The 26,500-nt window shown below is 37.8% G+C and overlaps 1 protein-coding gene across 1 annotated transcript in view; it reads right to left on the bottom strand.

The window, feature by feature from the left end:
- BATF (basic leucine zipper ATF-like transcription factor) overlaps nucleotides 1–26,500 on the bottom strand; it is a 72,233-nt gene that overhangs the window by 33,823 nt on the left and 11,910 nt on the right. The window contains exon 2 of the mRNA XM_044073727.1: nucleotides 26,268–26,372. Coding sequence (XP_043929662.1) covers nucleotides 26,268–26,372 — 105 coding nt within the window. The remainder of the gene's footprint in view (nucleotides 1–26,267; nucleotides 26,373–26,500) is intronic.

Below are 26,500 nucleotides of genomic sequence, written 5' to 3'. Positions count from 1 at the left end.
TCGTAGCATCAGGCACTAAAAACTACAACAGACCATTGCTAAACAACAGTTTTGCATTTAATATATTGTTTACTTTAGTTATCCAGTTTTTTTTTTTTTTTGCTTTGACTTTAACAAACTCTTTGCAGCTGTATATTTTTCAGTCACAAATGCAGTCACTTAATAACAACCCCCTTGTGGTATAAAAAGTAACAAGTAAGGATCTTTATTCAGTGGACCAAATATACACGAGTAAAGTTAAAGAAATGCCCTAGACAGTACTAAATTAATCTCTTTCTATGTGTTAATGATACACAATAGTAATATCATTCTGCAAACAAGTGCCTGTGTCTACACAGAGAAAATATGCTATAGCACTATATTACTCCTAAAATACAGAAATAAATCTCTAAACTAGCAAAGTGTCACTGGTAATACTAAAAAATGTGTATGATGAGCATACCTCTAAGGCTGTAAATGTCCCCTCTCTCAACTTAGAAATGCTGTAGCCATAGGTATGACATAGTACCTTCAAAAACATGTGCTCTGTTAAACACTGATCTGACAGCAAAGAGCTAACTGTACAGTCTGGAGGTAAAAGTAGCACGGTGTCTATAAATAAACAAAGAGGAACTTAAGAAGTGCAATGATGTTGGCTGGATGGCATTAGCAACAAGAGGAAATCATGATACTGAAGGTGAAAATGAAACTGTCTCAACGAATTACACAAATGCCTGCAAGCTGAACACTTACTGGATAAAACCAAGTTGTTAAAATGAAAGTAAATACTAAATGTTTAAGCAGTGGGAAATCAAAAAAGGAAGGATTAGCGTTTTCAGATATTTTTTGTACACTAGATAAGTTACATTCAGCAGACAATGCCTATCTACTGCCCAGATGTTGTAGATTAATCATATCTGATTAGCCCATCAGACTGATCCAGGATTCTCCAAAATTGCTAGCAGGATGAGTAATCTATGCCAGCAACGTTTGTAGCCAAAGATTAGGAAAGCAACACAGCATACCAGCCACCAACTCCTAAACTAAAAGTTGAAATTAGATGTTGTTAGCAGTAGACAGAACTGACTTGTGACTGGAATTACATAGTTTAACCTAATCCTTGAAGGAGCCATTCTAGTAACTATTACATAACTCCTTTGAATTTATATTCAGATAATAAGAAAAAATCAAGTTCAGAAAAGCAACATCTCTATGCAAATACATATTCAAAGTCAAAGTCAAAGTAAACTTTATTGTCACTTAGAACTACATGTGTAGCCTAAACAAAATTTTGTGCATAAACTCATTTCTTGAGATTAGAAAGGAAAGTGAAACAACACATACAAGTAGAGGAATAAATATAACTAACAAATACAATACTACTCCCAATACACATAAGAAAGAACAGAGGCATTTACCAACACTCATGCACAAAAAGAATACCCTCTCCTGAGTTAAATTAACTACCCTATTTAAAGTAATACAAAACACACTACAGATTGAACAATGCCTAACTTATTTGTTTAATATTGTACTTGAGTGGGTTAAATAATACTGACTATGGATATAATAAATAAATATTGCACAAATAAACACAAATTGACTTATTATGTGTCCAGACCCCTGGGACTAGTGCCCAAGTTCAGAAGTCGAATCACTGTAGAGTAGAAACTGTTATTGAATCTTGTAGTCCTGCAGCGGATGCTGCGATATTTCCTGCCTGATGCCAGATTCCTAAACAGTCCATGCACAGGATGCGTGTTGTCCTGTATTATTTTGGTGGCCTTTCAGATGCTTCTTGCAGAATAAAGATGTTGTATCGATGGAAGACTGAAACCTGTTACCTTCTCTGCAACCTTTACCATACTTCATTGTGCCTTCCTTTCTCTAATTGTCCAGCTTCCAAACCAAACTGTGAAGTTGCAGGTGAGGATGCTTTCTACTACACTTCTATAGAAGGTGGAGAGAATATGAAGAGGAAGCTTAGCTTTTTTCAGCTTTCACAAAAAGTGGAGGCACTGGTGCGCTTTCTTGACCAGTTGCCTGGTGTTTCCCGACCACAAGAGATCCTCTGATATGTGAAGACCCAGGAATTTCATAATCTTAACCCTCTCCACACTTTCACCGGTGACCCTGAGCGCTGGGTGTTTTGTTCTCCTTTTCCTGAAGTCGATGATAATCTCTTTGGTCTTGCTTACATTCAGGTCAAGGTTGTTCCCCTCACACCAACTGATCAGAGATGCCACCTCCTCTCTGTACCCCCTTTCATTCTCATTTGTGATGAGCCCCATGACTGTGGTGTCATCAGCAAACATGATGATATGGTTGGACTTGTGCTTAGCATAGCAGTCGTGGGTCAGGATGGTGAATAACAGTGGGCTGAGAACACATGCCTGTGGAACCTCTGTGTTAATCGTGATGTACTTAGATGTGTTCTTATCAGAACACACCCTCTGTGGTCTCTCAATCAGGAAGTCTAGGATACAGTTATGTAGATATTTACTGATTCCTAAATGTGCCACTTTTTCTATCAGCTGCATTGGTACCACCATATTAATGCAGAGCTGAAGTCTATGAACAGCATCCTCACATAGTTGTCTTTGCCCTCTAAATGCTGATGGGAGATGTGTAGTGCTACTGATATGGCATCAGCCATGGATTGGTTAGCTCTGTACACAAACTGCAGAGGGTCAAAATCAGGAGGTAGGCATGATAAAAGATGCTTTTTGATCAGCCGCTCAAACATTCCATAACAGTGGATGTCAGAATGATTGGTCTGTAGTCATTAGGACTGGAGGGAGGGGTTTTCTTAGGTGGTGGGATGATGCCAGTTTTCTTGTAGCATGAGGGTACTTTCGCCATGGCAAGAGAGTTGTTAAATACTTCCTTGAGCACTGTGCACAACTGATCAGCACAGCCTTTTAACACCTTGCCCAGTATATTGTCTGGGCTAGCAGCATTCCTGGTCTTCACTCTCCTTAGCTCTCTTCTTACCTCCTCTGTGCTGAGGCTGAATACTGCATCCTTCTCTCATCAGTGGGTAGTTTTAGTGCCACCCTGTTGTTTCTTTACTCAAATCTACCAAAGAAGATGTTCAAATTGTCCAGGAATTCAATGCTGTCCTCACACTGTGCTGACCTGATTTTCTAGCCAGTGATCTCCTCCATGCCTACCCATAGTCTCTTTACATCCTTCATGTCTTCATAGTGGCTCTGCACCTTTCTGCCATACTCCCTCTTAGCCTCCTTTATACCCCTCCTCAGATTACCTATTGGTACACTTAGGGCTGCTTTGTCCTTAGCCCTGCAAGCTGCATTTCTTTCCTTCAGAAGCTCATAAACCTTAGGTGAGCCATGGCTTCTGGTTAGCTCTAATAGTGAGACTCTTGGTATTTGTTATCCCATCAACACAGTTTGAAATGTATGCCATCACTACCTCAGTGTATTCATCAATGTTCAGATGCTGATTCACTGTGGCTGCCTCCTTGAACATATCCCAGTTGGTTCTTTCAAAGCAGTCTTGGAGGGCCATTATAGCCCCCTCAGGCCAGACCCTGATTTGTTTCTTCATGGGTTTCTCTCTAACCAGTGCAGGTTTGTAAGCTGGCAATAGCAAGATGGTATAATGGTTAGAGTTTCCCATTTGTGGAAATTGCACTGCCTAATAAGCTTTCTTTAAGTTTATGTATGCCTTGTCCAGGATATTATCACCCCTGTAGGAACATCCACATAATGATGTTTGTAGGTGTGTGTGTGTGTGTGTGTGTGTGTGTGTGTGTGTGTGTGTGTGTGTGTGTGTGTGTGTGTGTGTTGCGTGTGTATGTGAGACAGGATACATTTTTTATCTGTATTTGGTTCTTTTGTGACTTTATCATATAAGATGGTTTAATAAGTAGCCTCCTCCAACCCAAAGTGAATAAAAAAACAGATAAATGATTTAGTTGTGGGAGATGACTAGAAGCTGATACGTAACATTATAAATTGAGATTAGTTAGAAAAAAGAAGACTTTTTGCATATTTAAAGTGTGTTGTGTTCAGTGCTGACATTGGCTGTTAAGGAGGACATAAGCTCCATAACCTGAGAAAATAAATGAGTTGTCTTATGCAAAGCCTCAGTCTGAAGAATTACAGAATCAAGGCGCACCTGTTCCTTAAAACTACTAACTTTATATTGAATTGCATAAAGATAAAATGCATTGTTTTCTGGATCTATTTTAATGATGCAGCTTCAGAAGCCACATTTTTCCCTTTTCCCATTTGCTTAAATGTACATTATAATGTCTACGATGAACCTAAGCATACAATGAAATCCTAAGATATACTGTAGTCCCTGGATCATTCCACTCAAGAAGTAAATATCAGGAAAAACAGACATTGTTTATTTAAATGCTGTCCTTTAACATTAGTGAGGAAAGGGAGAATAGATATGCCTTTCCACACCCCTCACCAATTCCATAATGGTTAAAACTGTAAATTATAATGTCAGTCAAGATTCTTGTTTATATAAATATGCTGTTTCTTCAGTCTGCAATTCCCCCTTTTGTAATACTACAGTGTGAAAAACAGAAAGAAGGCAATTTTTCCTAATCCACTATTATATAAATCTACTTACAATGAAAGTAATAGTCCTGAATATTCTGTATTTCTAAAATATATTACACAGCAACCCATCCACTCAGAAAATTAGGAAGGACTGCATGATAAATGCAATGTTTACAAGATGGGGATTAAACATGGGGAAAGACCCCAATAAAAGAAATGGTAAACTATTTTTTCATGTTTGGGAATTTCTCATAACATATTTATTAGTTTTTAAACTGCTGCTGAAGCATTTTATTTTAAAAATCTTTAGTGCACTTCCACATAATTGTGTTTGCTCATTGCAACTCTTTCTTCCTCTATTATCCCACCCAGCCACCAGCATTTTTGGACTTTATGACCAACCCTACCACTCCTGACTTCAAGTACCCAGACACCTGCATCCCACTAATGCAGGATGTTGCCCTTTACCAGCCAGATCTGCTGACTCCTCAGTGAGGAGACCCTAGTGGTTACTTACAGGACTGGGAGGCAAGACTCAAATGGAGGCTGAGAGCCATTATTTTACAGTGACTGATCACAATCCCCTACTGTAAAATGTGTGGTATGAGGTGATACCAAGTGACACTCACTTTTCGCATACCACACAGTGGATGCCTGTCACTTCTCCTTCTATTTGTATGCATTTTCTACATCTACAGGACTTCTTAACCTGCACTCTTCCCCCAGGGTAGGAGGCCTGTCAAGAAGATGTTTCATCCTGCCCCACTAATCAATCACTCGGGTTGACCTAATTTCTGAACTAGTGTGTCTGTATCTCTGTCCATTAACTGGGACTGCTGGAACATTTTAGCTGCCATTTACATAGTTGTTTTTTTCTAAATGTGTTAACACATAGCAGCAAACCTGCTGTGTTAACTGATGTTGTTATATTTCAGTTAACATCTTCTAAGTGCTTGTCATATCACTGGCACATCTTTTAGAAGTTTTGCCATATTTACATACAGCCTCATTATGCTAGAGATGCTGAACAAAACTGCTGCACATGTGCACGTGAGCAAGCGAACACAAACATGAGCACTATTATGTGGCCAACTTTGCAAATGTCAGTAAAAGAAAGCAATAAAAATAATATACTAGTCCAATGAATAAATGTCTAGAAAACAGAATAATTAATACTGTACTACTTTTTAATGTGCTGAACTCATACAAACCAAATACATCTCAGAGCTGTCTTTTTTAATTACAAGGTATTACAATGTTCACTGTTGTAGTTTGATAAAATTTTCAATGCACATTAATGTGGGCATTTCTGACCGTTGTTCTCACTTCTGTGACTCTCTGACAACTGAAACATAACAAGTTCTTATTTCACACTGAGAGCATCTCATTTAGTGCTTTTCAAGGACCAGCTAATAGTATGTGATTGGACCCTTGCAACAGTTACCAAAGTATGGATGTGGCAGCACATAACATTTATCAGTCTTTTTGTAGCTAAAGAACTGTTTACTTTAACCAATGGTGCTTGTTAACTTACTGTTCAAAAGGGGTTAGGAGCAATTACTTGAACCACACCTGGGTCTGGTAAACCTATCTGAATTTACAAAACAAAAGTAATGCTAGTAAAAAAATAATATTAATATTTGGTAAACTACCCCAATGTTTCTTTTTAGGCAGAGCTTCCCATCACTTCTACTAAATACAATCAACCCCTAGACTGTCACACCTAGGAGAAAGTGACATTTTTCTTCTGATGGCAGTTTTAGAGTGCAAAGAATCATTTGTTTATCACCTTTTTATTTTCAGTTTACTGTGCTGGGCAGCTGTAGCTTGAAAATACATGGCATAATTTGATACTGATAATAATATTTGATTATCCACAAAACTCCCATTTCAAGACTTCCTAAAAATAAATGTGAAACTGTTCAAAAGTGTTGACCAAAAAGTGTTCCTATGAGGTAACTAGAAAAGCATTTATTTAAGTATAGGACAATTTGTCAGAAATGAAAAATGACAGTGGAGAAATGCCTGTTTTAAAATTAGTTAAAGCTACTGAAATGTGAAATGTGATTATTCTAAACACACAGATTTCAACACATTAAATCATCTGTGTTCTGTTTGCACAAAAAAAAAAAAAATCATGAAATATCTCTTAGCCTAGCTTACTGCTATTTTCACCTCCTGTCTTGAAAATGTCTTCTACATATCATTTGAGATGAACATTTAGTATGAACACTCATCATAAGATTAGGCCCCTTTGAAGATATTTTGATAATGCAGGGCCAAGTCATACTAATATGTTGGAAATCCCACTGACATAGGTTAATAATAGGCTAACTGCCCTTGCGAGACATTTTAAGCCTAGCCAAATATCCCTTGTGAGACTCAAATCCTGCATCCTTGTGTTTGTAAGGCAAACACCTTAACCATTAGGCCACCATGTTTGTGTCCTTTGTACCCCTTTCCCCTTCTTTAATTGAAGTGCATTAATATAATTAAGCCACTTATTGAGAAGAAGCTAGAAATGGAAAAAGTAAAGCCGCAGCTTTGGTGTAAGGAATATAACATGGCAGAAGTGTGTGTGTGTGTGTGTGTGTGTGTGTGTGTGTGTGTGTGTGTGTGTGTGTGTGTGTGCGTGTGTGTGTGTGTGTGTGTGTGTGTGTGTGTTAGCGAGGATGCATTCAGACAGCAATTGCAGTACCTATTAGATAAAGCAGGACAACATGAATTGGTGTTGATAATGGGTGACTTGATTGCACATATCGGGCCAAACAGAACAGGATATGAGAAACCACACCAGTACCTCCACACTCCAAATTGATGCAACAACCAAAAACTCCAAATGTGGAAAAGAATTAGATGTAAAAAAAGCAGCCAGGCAGCAGGATATGAGGACTGCCTGGGTCCATATGGGCGGGGCAATAGGAATAAAGAAGGAGAAGCCATTCTAGACTTCTGTCTGGCAAATGGCTTGATAGTAGCCAACACATGGTTGGGAAAGAGAGACAGTCACAAGATCACATACAAGAGTAGTTAACATGCAACTCAGGTAGACTTCCTCCTAGTAAGGAAAAGGCACTGAGGCAGAATCCATGATTGCAAAGTCATCTCCAGTGAAACAGTCGGAAAACAGCATAAACCATTAGTTGCCACAATCAGCTGCAAGCAATGGTCAGGGAAGGCTCTAAGGTCAACAGAGACCAGGCTGAAGACCTGGAAGTTACCTGGAGAGAAAGTACAACAGTTCAAGGAATTACTCAGGGCTCTAGCACCCCAAGAAGAGGAGGAAATAGGTGGAGTTGAACAAGAACGGTAGTGCCTAAAAACAGCATGTGCTAGGACTAAGAAAAGATATGTGGCTGAGCCAGGTTTGGAAATAAGGTACATAAGGAAAGCTGGTTGTGGAATGAAGAAGTCCAGGAAATCATCAAAAGAAAAAAGGAGTGCAGGAGGAAGAGGGAGACAGAAAAGACTGACCAGGCTACTGGTTGACTAGCAAAGAAGCTAAGAAAGAAGTTGCAATAGCAAAGAATAGGGCATTGGAGCCACTCTGCCAACTTCTGGAAAATGACTCAATAAGGTGCCCAAAGAAACTATATCAGGTTGCAAGGCAAAGACAGAAAGATAAAGAAGATAGTCAGACACCCTTCATAAGGGATGCCAGCAACAACCTGCTCACCAGCCCAGAGGACATCAAAGGCAGATGGAAGGAGTATTTCCAGCAGCTTCTGAATGAAGAAAGCCCCACAGAAGCTGTACTGCCCCAGAAATAGCCTACAATGGGGGAAGAGGAGCCCATCCTAGAAGAAGTAAGAACAGCACTAAGGAAGATGAAGTCAGGGAAAGTAGCAGGCTCAGATGAGGTCACTGCAGATATGATAAAGATGCTGGGTGAGATAGGGGAGAAATGGCTCCTGGGGGTACTAATAGCAGTTGGGAGAGAAAGGCATATCCCAGATGACTGGAGAATAAGCATACTCGTGCCAGTGTACAAGAACAAAGGGGACATCCACAACTGTGGGGCAGTACAGAGGCATCAAATTCCTATCACACTGCATGAAAGTTCTGGAGAGAGTGATAGATAAACAGATACACAGAGTAGTAGAATGTAAGATGGGAGATGAGGAGTTTGGATTCAGATCAGGATGCAGCACAATTGACCCGATGTTTGCATTGAGACAGATACTTGAGAAGAAACTAGAGCATGAGTGTGGGTGTATATAAGGGTTCAGCTCTGAGCCCACTGCTGTCCATACTGGTGATGGACTATATTAGCAAAGGTTGGAGGGGATGGATCAACAAAGCTGCTGTATGCAGACAATGTGACAGCACAGGCAGACTCTGAGCTAGAATTTCAGCAAAGGATAGGAGAATGGAATGCAAATCTGAAGGTGCATGGGATGAAACTAAACACAGATAAGATGGTGGTAATGGCAGCAAATTGGGGAAATCAGAAGAAGCTGGAGATAGAGATAGAAGAGAAGTTAGTGGAACAGGTTAACAGCTTCAAATATCTGGGAGGAGTAGTTGAGGAGAAGGGTAGTCTGAATGAAGAAGTCAAAGCTACAAACAGAGGGGCTGCAGCCAACTAGCATAGACTATCAGGTGTAGTCTATAACAGAAGAATGCCAAAGAAACTGAAAAGTAAGGTGCAGAAGACAGTGGTGCGACCAGTACTACTGTATGGTACAGAAACCTGGGCAGTAAAGGCAGAACAGTTGAAGAAGCTAGAGGTGATGGAAATAAAGTGCCTGAGAAAGGTGATAGGATGCACACTGTGGGACAGATGAAGAAATGAGGACATAAGAGCAGAAGCCAAAGTAGCTCCAATTGCAGAAAAGATCAAAGAGAACAGATTACAGTGGTTTAGGCACATGTGTAGAAAAGCAGAAGACAATCTGGTGAGGAAGATTTGGGACAGACAGGAAGAAGGTAAGAGGAAGCGAGGACATCCAGCAATGAGGTGGATGGATTGTGTGAAAGAAGATCTGTGACAGTCAGGCATGTGTGTTGAAGAAGGCAGGAGTGTGGCACCAAATCCAGATAGTTGGTGACAGTTAACACGATACCCCGACCCCATGTAGAGAAATGGGGAAAAGGGGGGCTGATGATGATGATGATGATGATTATATATATATATATATATATATATATATATATATATATATAGATATAAAGATATATATAGATATATATTTGTGTGTGTAAACATAAACATATATATATATATATATATATATATATATAGATACACACACTGTACTGCAATCTACATAGAACTGCTTCAAAGGCAAATTTACACTTTTCCCCACTGTAGTGGGGGATGCAGGGAGGCTTGCCCCCCTACAAAAATGTATATTTGTTTTTTTTTTTTATTTCAAGTTTTCCGAAACACAATCATATAGTCTCAACCATATGAATTTCAAGTTTCCAAAATCTTGATGAAGTCATATAAACCTATTTATACATACATATGTATTTGTGAATGTATGTCTAACAAAGCATTGCAAATTAGGAGATATGGGTGATATGGCAATGCATGATATTTTGATCATTCTATCCTTAGGAGATTCAGATGTCTGCATATCATCAAGTGGCTGGTGATAGCACACAGTGCTCTGAGGTCACTTGATGATGTGATAGTGCATGGATAATTGGCCAGTGTAGCATCAGGAGATCCAGAAGTCTTCATCTCATCAAATTAATTTTAGACAGCACACAGAGTGGAAGAATGCACACTGAGAGGGTGAAAATTAAAATGATAATTTATAAAACAACGGACATGACTGCCATGGGTTTTATGCATGAGAAGAATTTTTTTTTCATTTAAGGAAGTGATTTTTTTCAAATATCTAAAGTAAAGATAAAACTACTATTACTGTAGATTTTGTTGGTCCTTTGTCAGTGATGAATTGCATATGTACTTCTGTACACTGAATTTATATTTAATACACCCCATGGGCCTAAACTAGAACAATATGTTTCAGCTTCTGTAGGAAGGATAAGCAACATAGCAAGGACTAAGATTTTGGACTGAGGTATATTCATTCTAATTTTGGCCAAGAATCATAGCTCATATCTTTAGAATAATTACTTTTCAGAATGTTTAATTTAGAATTTCTCAGGAATTGTGATTCATGCTATCATATTTTAGGGGAATCCCCAGCACATAGATAGTTTGAAGAGCATCTAAGACATGCAAAGGAGAGGGGCATCACTAGCCAAAGAAGCTAACTGAAAGTAGCTTCTAAAAAAGACTCAAAAAAGTTGTATTGAGTACTGAACACAACGACAGTCTGAAAAACACATTACCTTGCTAGGGCCAAGGGAGAAAAATGCAAAGTAAAGTTGTTCTCTGACAAAAAAGATTTTTTTGGTTTGTAGTCATTTTAGTAGACCATTTTTTTAGTCTACAACTGCATTACTAACCACAAATGTACTTATCTGTTCAGCAATGGCTGTTTTTGTACTAAATTAGTTAGTCATTATGACAAAATAAATATGGGTGCAGGTTCAATGAAGCCTGCACTGCTTGCTAAAACCAGGTGCGTGTCACTGTGCAATGCACACATGGTAGTGTGCCGGTTTGTTTTCAGTAAGCAGCTCTACACACATGTAGGGCCATGCAAACACAGTAAACATCACAGCATGCTAAGAACAGTATAAGCAGTTGAATTGCAAGCTAATCAACCAATCCAAGATGGAGAAGCTGTTCAACAAGGTATAAAGCAATGGTGTACACTCAGTGCAGGTTTTACCTCAAATTCCAAAACCTATTGGAATGCAACATCAGAAACTACTCTATATGGAAAGAATTTTAGGGGATGATGTTTTTCTGCATGTGTACGTGCAACAGGCCCAAGTCTATGCTGCTGCTGCTGCTAATAGACCTCGGCCAAGAAGAATGGTGTTGACTGATGTTCATTTTTATATAGTGCTTCACTGTACTCATTTACTCTCACATTTGCAAAAAGTATCACATTTAATTATGTAGTGCTATCCAACAAATAGAACAGATTTAGGAAATGATGCATCTATTTTCTGCAAAGATCATTCAACTCCTATGAAACATGATGAGGCCCCTGAGAACTATAGAATTGTGGATGCAAGTACTCAGCAATTTGAGGATCCAGCTTGTTTAGAAGGAAGCAAAAAAAGAAAGAAAGGAAGAAGTTCTCAACAAATAACAAGGAAGAAAAAGAAACTGACTAATGACTGTAAAGGAAAGAGAATACATAGTAAAAAGGATTGTGCTTTGTTATGTAACACACTGGTGACAGGGAAGGGAATGAAGATATCTGTCTATCAGAAAACCCTCAGTCTACAGAAAAAGGCATCACCTTTCCAATGGAAAAGGTAGAAAAAAGAGGCAAGGGGCAGGTGAAAAGGAAGAAATAAAAACTGAACGTGGAAGGATTGCAGAACATTAATGTAAGAAAAAAGAAGAGAAAGACAGATGTTGACTACATGGCTCAAGCTGTGGATTTACAATGCCAGCTGGATGAGAATTTAATACGCAATGAAAACAGTGGAATTAATAAGACTAATAGTGATGAAGCTCTATCCTTCGTAGCAATTGATAGAGCTGAAATGACTGTATCAGAAGCTGAAGATTCTTCAGAGATGGCCAGCAAAGATATTCTTGTAATTGGAGATTCATTTATTAGAGGAACTGATACTTATATTTTCAAAGATGATAATGAACATCGAGTAGTGTTATGCTTACCAGGAGCAAAAATAGAAGATGCAAAACAAGCCTTGGAACACCTTAATGTAAGAAAGTATGGATCTGTTTTTATTCATGTTGGTACAAATGATGTCACCAACAAAGATTCTCTGACTGTTAGTCGGGAACTGACAGCCCTCCTAGATAGTATAGCTTGTACTGGTGTTAGGACATATTTTTCACAAATCACCTATAGAAAGGGTAGTCAGGTCACTGTGAATAAAAAGATTTTTTGGATAAACACCTACATGGAAAAATGCCTGTTTTAAAAAATAGAAATGTGTAGAGCATCCAAGCCTTCTTTTGGGCACACGTGTTCAGACAGGATGGTGTGCATTTGTCTAAATCACGGAAGAGAATTTTTGCAGCAGATATTGTGCAATATTTGACAAACACTAGCCAGGATTTTTGCCAGGTCAGAAATGTAACAGTTCACAGATAGCAACATTTGATGCATCTCTGATAGTTGTTAATACTAGGAGCATTAATAATAAAGCTTTTTTATTCGAAAATTTGCTACGTTCCCACAAGATTGATGTTGTTATAGTTTGTGAAACATGGTTAAAGAAAAATGACTGGAAACCAGTTCTGTCTGTGTATAAATGTTTTTACTGTAACAGACATTCTAACAAAAAATCAGGTAGAAGTGTTATGATAGGGATTAAAGATAGCTATGAGACTTGTAATTATTACATGTTCAATGATAACACCAATACTATAGACTGTGTAACTGTGACAATAAAGACAACCTTGAAACATATAACAATTGTTGGAGTGTACAGACCACCAGAGTCAAGTGCAGATGACCTAGAGGAATTCATACATTTCTTACATGAAACACAGGAGGGAAGAATAATATTAGCTGGGGACTTAAATTTACCAGAAACAGATTGGAATAATATTGATTCAACAACGTCAGTAAAGAAATTATTCACAGAGTATATTCAGGAACAACAAATGCTTCAGATTGTAAAAAAATCTACCAGGGGACGGAATATACTAGATATTGTTTGTGTTCCCAAAGAAATTACTGTAACTTCAAGTCAAGCTTTACCACCATTGATGTGCAGTGATCATGGGGTCATAAAGGTTAATTTGTTGCTAAATAATTCTGCCAAACTGAAATCTAAGCCAACGCACAGAAGGTTAATTACAGATTATAGGGAAGCAAAATAGTTACTATATAAAACTAAATGGAGTGAGGTACTCAGTGGAAAAACTGCAGATGGAATGTAGAAAGTTTTGAAAGAGAAATTGGTTGAGTGCAAAAAGTCAAAAAAATGTTTAACATCAGGATTTATGCACACAACATCAGGGGGGTATATTTCCATAAGAACAAGATACCTGATTAAGGTGAGAGACAAAAAATATAAGAAATGGAAGAGAGGTCGAACTACAACTTTGAAAACTGAAATAAACAAGCTGGACAAACAGATTAAGCATAGTGTTAGACATGATCAAGAAAAATGTGAAGAAAATTTATATAAAGATATTTAGCATAATAGGAAACCTTTTTATAGATACATAAGATGTGGAAGGAGTAAAAATATACAAATTGATAAACTGTGTGCAGATTCTAAAATTTAGTCTCAGACACAACAGATTATAGATATATTTACAAAATCTTATGCAAAACAGTTTGGCTCCACAAAAGGGGTGGTCAGTTGTCCTAGTGAGATCCAGGTAACCCCAGATACTGGAATCAAATTAGATTATTTTGAAAAAAAACTGTGCAAACTGGATCCAAACAAAGTGCAGGGAGGAGACGGAATAAGTAACAATGACCTGAGAACACTTAAGCAAGAACTTACATTGCCATTACATCTATTATTCACTAGGTCATATAAATATGGGGAGATTCCTCAAGATTGGAGACATGCACTTATTAAACCTGTCTTTAAGGGAAAGGGGAGTAGGACAAACCCAGAATCATATAGGCCCTTAAGTCTACTTTCATGTTGTGGAAAAATAATGGAGAAGGTAATACTGGATAAGTTATTGTCAGAACTGGATAGGTTGGGACTTGAAACCATATATCAGCATGCATATGTTGAAAATAGATCTATCACCACCTGTAACATGATGTTTTATAACAATATAATAAAAGCTATGAATGAAAAATTGCGCTGTGATGTGATTTATATAGATTTAACTTCAGCATTTGACAGGATCATGCACAAAACACTGATCAATAAATTAGTACAATTAGGTATTGATGTACTGTTGATAAGATGGATAGCTGCATGGCTTACAAATAGGACATGGCAAGTATCACACACTAACTGGACAGGTGAAATCCTTGGTTACAGTCAAGGTGTCCCACAAGGCTCTGTACTAGGCCCTTGCTTGTTTAGATTCTATCTTTCAGACCTTACTTTTTCATCTGAGGTGTTCTACAGTCTATATGCTGACAACCTGAAATTGGGTAAACTGATTACAAGTGTTACAGATAAGGCATGTCTGTAAAATAATTTGACTAAATTGACCATTTGGGCACAGGAGAATAATACGTTGATAAATACATCAAAAACTAAGCATATGAGATTTGGGAGACATAAACTGAAAGATGAATATTTAATACAGCACACAGTGATTGAAACTGTAGTTTCATTTAAGGACCTGGGTATATGGGTAGATTCAACTATGAGTTTTTCTAATCATATCAACCAATTGGCTAATGATAGTTATAGAATTTAGGTTGTATAAAAAGATTTATAAAGTCTAGGAAATCAAACATATTGAAGTAATTGTTTGTTAGTTACATTAGACCCAAACTTGAGTATAGAATAACAATATGGAAACCCTATAGGAAAACAAGCATGAATAAACTGGAAAGAGTACAGTGGAAATATATTAAGGGCATCCATGGATGTGAAAATCTAAGTTATTATGAAAGACTGAAATATCTGAACTTGTACAGTGTCTCTTACAGATATTTAAGAGGAGATTTTATTCAGGTATATAGGGCATTTAGGGACAACTAGCTCTGGGAATGTTTGGGATTATCAAAAAGTACTAAAGAATTGTCAGATAACCTATGTAGAAGATTCTATAGGAATGAGAAGTGTACTAATTTGTTCTCTGACAGAGTAGCTGATGCTTGAAACAGACTACCAAATTACATTAAAGCAAGTACTAGTTTAGATATTTTTAAGAACAGCCTGGACATTTATTATGGGAACATGTGTTTTGGCATATTGGCAAGCAAGAAGGGCTTTAATGTCCGTGCTTGAAACATTTGTAAGTATGTATTTATGTATCCTAACAACATGTATAAAAAAATTAGATTGAGCTAGATTCGAACCTTGTGTCATTTGTCCTCAAAATATGAACTCCCTGCTCTTACACCTGCTGCTACAGGTAAATCTAGGCAGCAGATATTTTTCTTACACTCAGTACTGTCCAAAGGGTTGTCTGCTGTACCTCACCATTTAGCGTGTTAAGCAGATGAAGGTGAACCAATAGAAAAATCACTTTTTTCCCAATTAAGCAGAGACCCATGTTTGTTCGACACTTAACTCCACGCAAACAGGGAAGATAATAGCAATAGTATTTAATGTCATAAAAGTTATGACACGTTTCCATTATAGATTATAGTATAAACACCATATCATCTGTCTGCTATTTCTGCCATAAATGTCATGCATAACTACTTCCCAAGTTCAAGTTGTATTCATTAAATGTGAATCTTGCATGCACAAACACTTTGCCATCAATCGAGCAAACCAGTTGCTCGGCGGTGCACTATGGAAAGAGCTGATGGGCATGTATTACTATATTTACTGACCAATTAGTCTTTGTCCCATTATAATCCATGTAAAATACAACCAAAGGAAAGGCACTTGTTAGTGACTGAACACATATTTACTCAGACGCATTTGTGCCCTGCACCTATGCACTTGGAAATGGATATGTCAGTAGTAGTTCTCAAATGCCAACTACACTGCAAAAACTAACCAGCACAACTGCATTGTTACATTATCTAAAGCTTTATACTGACAATAGACTTTGAGATTGTCTTATACATGTCTTAATGTGGATATCAGTTCATCACAAATATGAAAGCATGTACATACACAGTTGCATCCATGCTGATCAGAGAATGTGTGTGTGTGTGTGTGTGTGTGTGTGTGTGTGTGTGTGTGTGTGTGTGTGTGTGTGTGTGTGTGTGTGTGTGTGTGTGTGTGTGTGTACGCGCGCGTGTGTGCGTGTGTGCATGTGTGTGTGTGTGTGTGTGTGTGTGTGTGTGTGTGTGTGTGTGTGTGTGTGTGTGTGTGTGTGTGTGTGTGTGTGACTGAAAATGTGTAATGTACACAACATATTGAGAAACAGGTGTATATGTCTCACTTCTGAAACATGCATTCCTGACAGTTTAATGGATCTAGTTTGAGAAGCTGTCTTTTAAAGTATACCTGCACATTGTAACCACAACAGAAAATCTAAATTCCATACTTTGCATACCACTGTAATAACAAGATATGTTACCCATATCATGTAATGATGATGCTGTTATCTATAAAGACCAGTATGACAAGACAAAAGAATACTTTGGGGATAGTGCACATGAATTCCTGACCGTTTACTGCACCTAGTTTGAGAAGCTATCTTTTAAAGTATACCTGCACTTTGGAACCACAACGGAAAATCTAAATTCCACACATTGCATACCACTGTAATAACAAAATATGCTACCCACATCATATAAAGATGATGGCATCATCTATAAAGACCAGTATGACAAGACAAAAGCATACTTTGAGGATGGTGCATTTATTAACTTTTGTGTTCTACAGATGGGAACAAAATAGTTAGATGTGGGTTAATTTACAACAGCCACATTATGCATGTGTCTGTATGAATGTATGTATGTGTTAAGTGTGTGTGCATAGTCAAAAGAGCATGAGTCTGTATCCTACTGTCAGTAATCAAATTCCATGCAGAACAAATATTTTGGCAGTCGTACATGCCTACACAGCCATTTCATACAGGCCTCCCAACATCTTCTCCCAAGTTTAGAATGATGATGTAATCTGCTATAAATTGTCCAGCATTGTAAAAGTCAGACGTGTGCTATGGTGCTTGTGTTAAGTACTGAGTTTTCTAGCTTGTGTAACTAGTTAGGTAATTTCACTGCAGTCAGCTGGTATGTGCATAGTCAGAAGAGTATGAGTCTGTATCCTACTGTCAGCAATCAAATTCCATGGAGAACAAATAATTTGACAGTTGTATATGCCTACACAGCCATTTCATACAGACTTCCCAACATCTTCTCACATACACTGCTGATGTCATCAGCTATAAAGTGTTGTCTGACACTATGAAAGTCAGACTTGTGTTGTGGAACTTGTATTAAGTACTGTGTTCTATAGATACTTAAGCACGGTTTCTAGTCTCACTGCAGTCAACTGCTGTGTTTGTGTTCAGTTAGTTTACATTCTAGAGACCATTTTTGAATAGCATTTGAGACACCTCTCTACCATCTTCTTCTTGCCAGACACTGCTGATGTCATCAACTATAAAGTGTTGTCTGGCACTAGGAAAGCCAGACTTGTGCTGTGGTGCTTGTGTTAAGTATTGTGCTCTGTAGAAAGTTAGGTAGGGGTTCTAGTGTAACTGCAGTTAATGTGTGTGTGTGTGCGTGTGTGTGTGTGTGTGTGTGTGTGTGTGTGTGTGTGTGTGTGTGTGTGTGTGTGTGTGTGTGTGTGTGTGCATGCGTGTATTCAACAGTCAGTATGGTGACATTTTAGAACAACATGTGCGTCCACAGCTATGTCACACACTCCTCTGAACATCTTCTTTTAACTTACACTGATGATGTTATCCTGTATAAAATGCACTCTGACAGTATTCAAGTCAAACTTGTGTTTTAGCAGTAATGTTAAATATTGTGTTCTCTAGCTTCTGTAACTAGATAACTAGGGGTTATAATCTGACAGCAGGCAACTTCAGTGTGTATATATTCAAATAGTATTTTAGAAACAATTTTATACCAAGATGTGACTCCACATCCATGTCAGACACTCCTACCAACATGTTCTTCTCAGTATACATTGATGTTATCATGCTCCATAAAGTGCAGTGTGACAGTGTTAAACTCAGATATATGTGGTGGTGCTAGTGTTACATTGTATGGAATTCAGCTTCTTTGCCTACACAGGTGTAATGTCCAAATTAGACCCATTTTACTGGTGTGTGTGTGTGTGTGTGTGTGTGTGTGTGTGTGTGTGTGTGTGTGTGTGTGTGTGTGTGTGTGTGTGTGCTCGTGCACGTGGTTGGTCACTGTATGATCTTTTGATATGGTTTTCATTTCACTACCACTTAGGAGAACCTTTAACATAATCTCATGCTTCCAACATTCCCTTTTTCCCTCTGGCCACATAACATCCTCCCTGCAGAAGAGTGGAGGATGTCCTCATGTCAAAGATGCATACACACATCATGAAGGAAAGGCCTTGCATTACCCACTGCAAGCCATCTGCAGATCACTGGATGTGAGATTGTTAATTCTGTCATGGGGTGGTGCACATGTCACATATGGACAGAGGCAGTATGTAATACAATCAAACACATATGCACATAGCCTTAATATCTTCCATCATATTTATAGAGGGAGTTGGGTTTAAATGATATAATAATCGCTAAGATTTAATGTGATGTTGTCCATTAGCTTAGTAATGTCCTATGACCCTATTAACATTTAATGTGTCAATGTTGCTGTCATCGACATGTGCTATGCTGAGGTGTGGATGCATGGTAGGCCTAAAAGAGGGTATTACAATCTATGATGTGAGGTAATGTATTGATGGCTGCTGCTGACATTTGATTATATGTTCCTTCCATAACAGCAATAGTAATATGCCTCCTGAGAAATGTTGACGTGGGATGATACTATGTATATTGTTTGCTTAGTAAGGCATATGTTTTTGTAGTGGAGCAGATCAACATTCTGCACAGTTCTCATTCAACCATCACAGTGATAGTTGCAGTATGGCACATGTGTATACCTACCATCATTAAATGCTCTGTGATCAATATATAAATTCATGCTGACTACATGGGCACAAAAGTCTTGTTTCATCCACATGTAATACTGTGATATACACAAAAAATATTACATGCTTTGATTCAATTGCAACCTTATGGAATTCACTATACGCACAATTCTGTTGCTATTCCCAAGGATTATTGAAGTGTTCACCAGCACTGTTGTGTGACTATCAGCATTTGTGTCAGTAACTGTTCAGCATGAGCCACAACCACCTCATTTGTAATGTGCCCTTTTATGGTATCAGGCTGTTCAAACACAGCTTTCCAATTAAAAACATATAGACATAGGTTGCGCAATTGATATAATTCTGTGACACTGGTGGAGTTGTATGACTGTGCGAACACTACCAGTGTGCAGCATATGATACATAACCAAGACTGTATTTCAAGGTGTTGTCAAAAATCATTTATTTAAATCAGTGTGAAATAAGTGGAAGGTTGTTTGTGGATGCCAGCAGCCATACTCCACTGGAGAAAATAGATAATCTGCTAGCTGACAGTTTGTCTCACACTTCACCCCCTGTCCCCTCTGGTCATCAACCGAAATATACATGCAATAATTATTCAGCTTATTTTCTCATGAGAGTTGCTCATCTGTGCACTCTCTCTAAGGCTAAAAACACAGTATCAATGGGCCCTGACAACATCCCAGGTTGCCTATACTATGACTTAAAACCTGACCTAACAGACACAGTTGGATCCCTACTTAAACACAGCCTCCAGACAGCTTATGTTCTTGTAGAAGAGTGTACAGCAACAGGCATCCCTCTAAACAAGGGGGTACCATCACCTAATGGAGGGACTTATAGACTCCTAATCCTGACTCTCCTCATCTGTGAGGCAGACCAACGACTCATTATGGACCTTATCAGAAAGGACACAGGTAATCTCCTGACTGTGCACCAAACCCATTTTTGCTTTATTAAGGCTACATCATGTCTGTTAAATATGGCTGACATAGGTTCATAGGTTCATAGGTTAGTACTAAGCTAACTGCCCTTGCGAGCCATTTTAAGCTTAGCCAATTATCCCTTGTGAGACTCAAACCCTGCACCTTGTGTTTGTAAGGCAAACACCTTAACCATTAGGCCACCCTCCCAACCCCTCCCAACATCTTCAAAAAGGTCAGCAAGGGCATGTATGAAGAAAAGACTGTGATCCTGCATAACTGGACTTGGCCAAGGCATTTGACACTAATCCATACTCAGTTATTACAGAGAAACTGTCTCAAGTGGGAATAAACACTTGCGTCACTAAGTGGGTAGACAAATGGATCACAAACAGGACACATAATGTTGAAGTGTGTGAAGTCACCTCTAGCTTGAGTCCAGTAACCAGGTCCATACTTCAGGGTTCAGTACTAGGCCCTTCCCTGTTCAGTATTTAAGTCTCATAAGTCAAGACTAGCATAAACATTCTTTGTCTAACTAACCAGCTTTGTGGATGACTGCAAATTGTGGACAATCATTGAATCCAAGAAAATTTGTGATATACTGCAGAAATTATTAGCACACACAAATGACTGCCACCAGAGTCATGAAGACACACTAGATAAACAAAAAGCATGATTATTTCCTTTTTGAAAGCAAATACACAAGCTAATTACAATATAGACAGCACACCCCTATGAGTAGACTAAGTGGTATGTGACCAGGGTACTTGGGTAAATAGTAAGCAGAACTTCCTCCAGCATGTGACCACAGCTGTGACAAATCCCTTGTATGTAGCATAACTCCTGACCTGAGTATGGGTAGGCTATCAACATCAAAGGATATTATAGTCCAATTGTTCTCAGACCTCATCATACCAATAATTGAATACAATACACATGTTTGCTTGTACTTCACCATACATCTTCCAGGGATGATTTACTCAAGCATATCACTTTTGCCATAGTGTGCTTCCACATATCTTCTTGTTCATACGTAAGTATTCTTTGTGATGCACAACCAAAGTGTTTGTTTTTTGTTTTTTTTTTTGGCAGTAGAGCCAAACTTTTCTTTGGTTTCTTTTGCAGATAATGTTGTCACTTATGTACATGAATAATACATTTACTATTTTACTATTTTAAATATGCTCTGTAGCTGACTTCCAGCAAAATATTGCAATACCACCAAAAATTATATATAAGACTGACATCTGTTTATTAGGTATCTGCTGCCTTTCGAAACAAGGGGAAACTATTGGTACCTTTCTGTTATTAAGCCTTGTAGACTTATTTTTATTAATTACATTGTGGATTTGGTAGTGTTAAACAACGTATACCTTGTAAAACACACAGCATTATGAATATGTAAAACTTTCCACTTGTCTGATAATATTTGTAGAGTGAAACAAATTAATCAAACATGCTTTCACTCCTTTACTAAAATAATAATTCTTATAACACTTGAAGTCAAAAAGTCAAACCACAAAAAAATATGACAGACTGTATGTGGGCAGATATTTTACTGTCTATCAACAAAACTAACCATCACCTTTCATTTTCATTAATGAATTTCAAGAATAGTATATATTTTTATGTTTAGATAAACTTTGTATATCAATGTTTATTATCCAGAAGTCATGAATGTTCTGATTTAACAATATGATTAAATAAATATCCGTATATCTTGCTTTTAAAGTTAAATATCATTTGTTACTATAGTATTTTTAGGATATATTAAACCTAAGTTAATTACAACTTCAGTATTAAGTCACTTATTTTCTTTCATGTACCTGTGTCTTTCGGCTTTTCCCGGTTAGGGGTCGCCACAGCGGAACTCCGGTCTGCTAATGATTGGCAGTAGAGTTTCATGTGCTGGCTTGCCGGGCCTAACGCACAACCTTCAACAAAGGAACGCCCGTTCACGCATGTCGCCACACAGAAGACGCTCTAACTGAGAACCGAAGGGCAACATTTAACTGTGAGGCGACAACGCTACCGCAGGCCGCAGCACCACCACCGCAGTGTATAAATAAAATAATAAAGAAGGTCATTAGGATATTTACTCTTCAGAGCAGCAGTCATTGCAAACTGTTTGAAATGGTATTTTTTATAAATTGTATGTCTAGTAATTTTAACGCATCATTTTGAAACTATCTCTTCCAAACTTATTATAATAACTGTTTTATATATGTAAAACTACAATTTAACATTAAGTGTTTTTGTTTTTGACAATACCAGAACTAACAATCACCAATAAAAGCAGGTTAAATAACAAATTTTTGTGACACTGCAAACTGGAAACTACATACAAGAAAATTGTATATGGATGATGGATGGCCACTTTAGAGTATTAAGTCAACAAGCATGACTGGTGGGTATAAAGCACAGTATTTTAAGGAAACCAATGTGGGCATGAAGAGAACATGCAAACTCCACACAGGCAGTAAACAGGCATTGAGTTCAAACTGTGGGCCATACGCGCTAAAAGACAATGACATGGGCCACTGCTAAGATGGCACTGCAAGTAATTAAAAATAAACCAGACAACCATGTCACTAGTTTGTAGCTAAAACTTTAGCACCAGTAGATAACAAAAAATGATTCATGGATTAATGCTAAAGTAAAAGAAAATGTACTTAAGTAAGATTTCTGAAACCACAATGTTAAAGTAAAAGAAAAATATTCTTGAGTAAGATTTCTGATACCACTATGAGTCCTCTTTCTGGCAGACTGGAAAGTGCTACCTCTTTCACATTTTTCTATATCTGTTACTTTATTCTCCTGTATGTATGTGTGTGTGTGTGTGTATATATATATATATATATATATATATATATATATATATAAACTTTATTCTCCTGTATGTATGTGTGTGTGTGTGTATATATATATATATATATATATATATATATATATATATATATATATATATATATATATATATATATCAGTTTACTCTGAATTTTATAAATGGGTATGACACACTAAGACACAAATGTTCCATTTATATACACAACGTGAGACTTCAAGAAGTTAAATGACTCGCACAAGCTCAAATAGTAAATCACTTAAAGTCATTGCATTTCTTGAGGGACATGATGGGATTGTCCTGGGACATAAGTCAGAAATGCAAGTGAGAAGCATGAAATCCTGTTATATCTACTGAGGGCATAGATCCTGTTGGAGTTATTTCCATCTGCTGATGGCGGCAACAAAAAATGTAGCATTTGTAAGGGAGCTACTGGGGTGATGCAACAGAAATAGCTAGTTATGAGTTAGAACTAGGTAAGCATATGACAACCTCTGGAGGACTAGCTATGTAATACACAAATGACAGATAACTAGTTTTAGCTGTCTCCTTACTAGTAACAGAATATGGGTAGTAGAAAAAATATAGAAATAATGCCTCGTTAGAAGTTGCATACATTTGATTAGTTGATTTTTGGGGGGGACACTGGATCTGCATTCAACAAATGCCATTTGTAGAAAATTCAGATAAATTGGAAAATCAACAAATGTAAATTTGTAGTTCAACTTGCATGGCAACAAAGAAACAAGAAGAACTGGTTTGTTTGCCAAAATGTCTGTTCTTGTTTTTTTTTTCTAAGATTCTATGACTCAAAGTTAGAAAGTGTGGGAATTTGGGGAGCTAAAACTCACCATGCAAAAAGGTGCAGGAGTTTCGCCGCTACAAAAGCATAGCAAGAATTCCTAGTGTTGCTATGCAGAACTGTTCCAGAAATGATTATCTGGGTGTGATACTAACCAATGCAGTGGGTACCCTAGATGACAGATTAAGGCCCTGTTAGCCAATGATAATCATGCCACTGTGCAGTTAAGAAAAAGAGGGAAGGTTAAGAATAAAAAGACAAATAAATTTGTTGCTGGATTTTAGAAGAATGGACTATGTTGTCTTGTGGGAAGTGGTTAAGGATAAGTTAGGATACTAGGAACAAATCAAGACTAAACATGCTCTGGGAATGGGTCAATGTTGGAGTACTCAGGGCTTTGGAGAAGGGTGTGAGGAAGAGGTACAAGAGTGAAAAGAAAAGGACAGTGTGACTATGTGGATATGTCAGGTTATCAATTAGAGTGAAAGATAGGGGCTGCAAGAGGTGGAAAGGAGGCGTGGATAGAAGATGTGGCACAATACATGAAAACTAGCAAAAAGGCAATAAAGATATTTAGGGAGTGTTTTTTCCTAATTCCTTCCCCAATCTGCATAGACCTGGTAACACCCAGAGGATGGGACGTGCAATGGGCATCAATGCTGACCACCCTGCACTTCTGCAAGGGGCTGCCATTAGCAGACTGCCCCAGTTATGCTGAGGTAGCACCATGCTGTTGTTTTCCTAATCTATACCAAGAAATCAGACCATGCCCATCTGCATCAAGTCCATGCACTTCCCTTTTCTCCTCAAGCTGGCATGGCCATCCTCCCTGCCTGTACTATTTAAATTCAGGTCATCTGGGGCATAGTATGGGCTTTGTCACTCAATGCCACTGGTGTAAACAATGATACGTTTCCATCTTTGGAGCTGATTTCAAATGACATGCTAATTTTCTGACGATTGTCGAAGATTCTGTGATGTCAGTTTCCAGTGATGGAAATGGTGCCCTGCAGTAATTCACTAATGTATTCTTTGAATTATTTATTTGTGATTTCTGACTAATAAAGACATATAGCAGTTTGTTTCAGGGTTTTGTGGAATAATTATCACTTAAACTCATTTTGTTTTAGGAGGAAAGTGAATTATGGTAACTTGGAACATCACCGCTACCTTCCTCATCATTTGAGTAGAAATTAATAGAAGGAAATCTCTATTCACATTCTTTTTTGTCACTTATAGGGTTACTTTTGGGTTGTAATAAGTGATGTTATTTTGCCCATTCTGTTATCAGCACTTTTTAAATGCCCTGACCTTGAAGGTGATAATTACAAGGAGGGATTACTCCCCCCAGTCAGTTTGTCTAGAGGTTTGTTTACAGAAAAACAACTGCTGTGACATAGGACTGAAACAAATAAGTGCATTCATGTTTACATTTAACGCACAATGCTCACTGACTTGTCTTCTCTATACCTTGAGGATATTGATGATGTTTGCTTACATGGCTGCTGTTTTTAAGGCTGAGGACTTTTATTGTTATCCTAAAAAGGAAAACCTATAACAGCTCTGGAATTGTGATATCTCGGAGTATTCCCCTTACTCTGATGTAAGCAGTCTCAGAGCTGGTACATATAAATAGCAAAGAGACGGGTGGGTGCAGGGAGCAAAGCCTATCCCCCTGCAATCCCCTTTTAAAGGTCTAACAGTGTTGTTTTCTGTCAATATTGTAGTGTTTTTAAGTGTTGGGACTCAATTATCATGTCTTACATCTCTAATATTTTACACACATTACAATTCACCATAAAGAAAGAAAAGCTGTGATGACCATACCCCATTTCTTAGGGAAATCAGAGGTAACTGTACCTTATTTCACAGGAAAATTTAGTAGGCAGTACCTTGCTTTATAGGGAAGTACAAGCTGGATGTATCCTACTTCACAGTGAAGGCCGAGGTCACCACAGCCCATGTAACATGGAAAGCCTCACTTTGTAAAGAAGCCTGAGGTGGTTGTCCCCTACTTCACACACAAGTCTAGAGTTGGAATACATGATTGCAGAGCTCATCGTGGATAGGTACTGCGCTGTGTAGTACCACTACAGCTTTCAGAATTTACCATCATACTAAGCAATTGTTTGGAATCATTGCAATTACAAGGTGAGCGATAAAAAAGATAGATCTAGCAGATTAATCCTGAGCTAGTTATGATTCTCAAATTCAGAGCAAAAACCAAATAGCTCAAGAAACCCTAAGTACATTTAAATATATAAAATCACAGATATAAAACATATACAATTCAGAAGCTTCACACAGCTTTCACAATACAGCTTTCTCAAGTGTTGAAAGGTAGTTACAGTTTGTTTTTGCTTTGAGTTACAAGGTGATCTGGTGTGGCATAACTTCTGCTATTTCCAAGTGGGTTAGAATTTGTTTTCTGTACTTACTAGGTGTAACGTATCAGCTTTCTGAGTCTGTCGCTGTCGGCTCTTTTGGGCAGCAATACGATTTTTTTCTCGTCTCAGCACCTTCTTTGTTTCATCTGATGAGTCCTGGGAAAGAGTACAAAAATATTTAATTCTGATAAGAAAACAAGGAATTTAATTTATAGATGAATAATAATAAAAAGGCAAAATTTTAACCACAGTGGTGTGTTGGCATAAATATTTTTGCTATAATG

Source organism: Protopterus annectens, chromosome 6.part0 (assembly GCF_019279795.1).
Source record: "Protopterus annectens isolate FY-2018-M chromosome 6.part0, PAN1.0, whole genome shotgun sequence".
Taxonomy (NCBI): domain Eukaryota; kingdom Metazoa; phylum Chordata; order Ceratodontiformes; family Protopteridae; genus Protopterus; species Protopterus annectens.
Note: the sequence above shows the minus strand (reverse complement) of the source record. Positions and strands in the feature narration are given on the sequence as shown.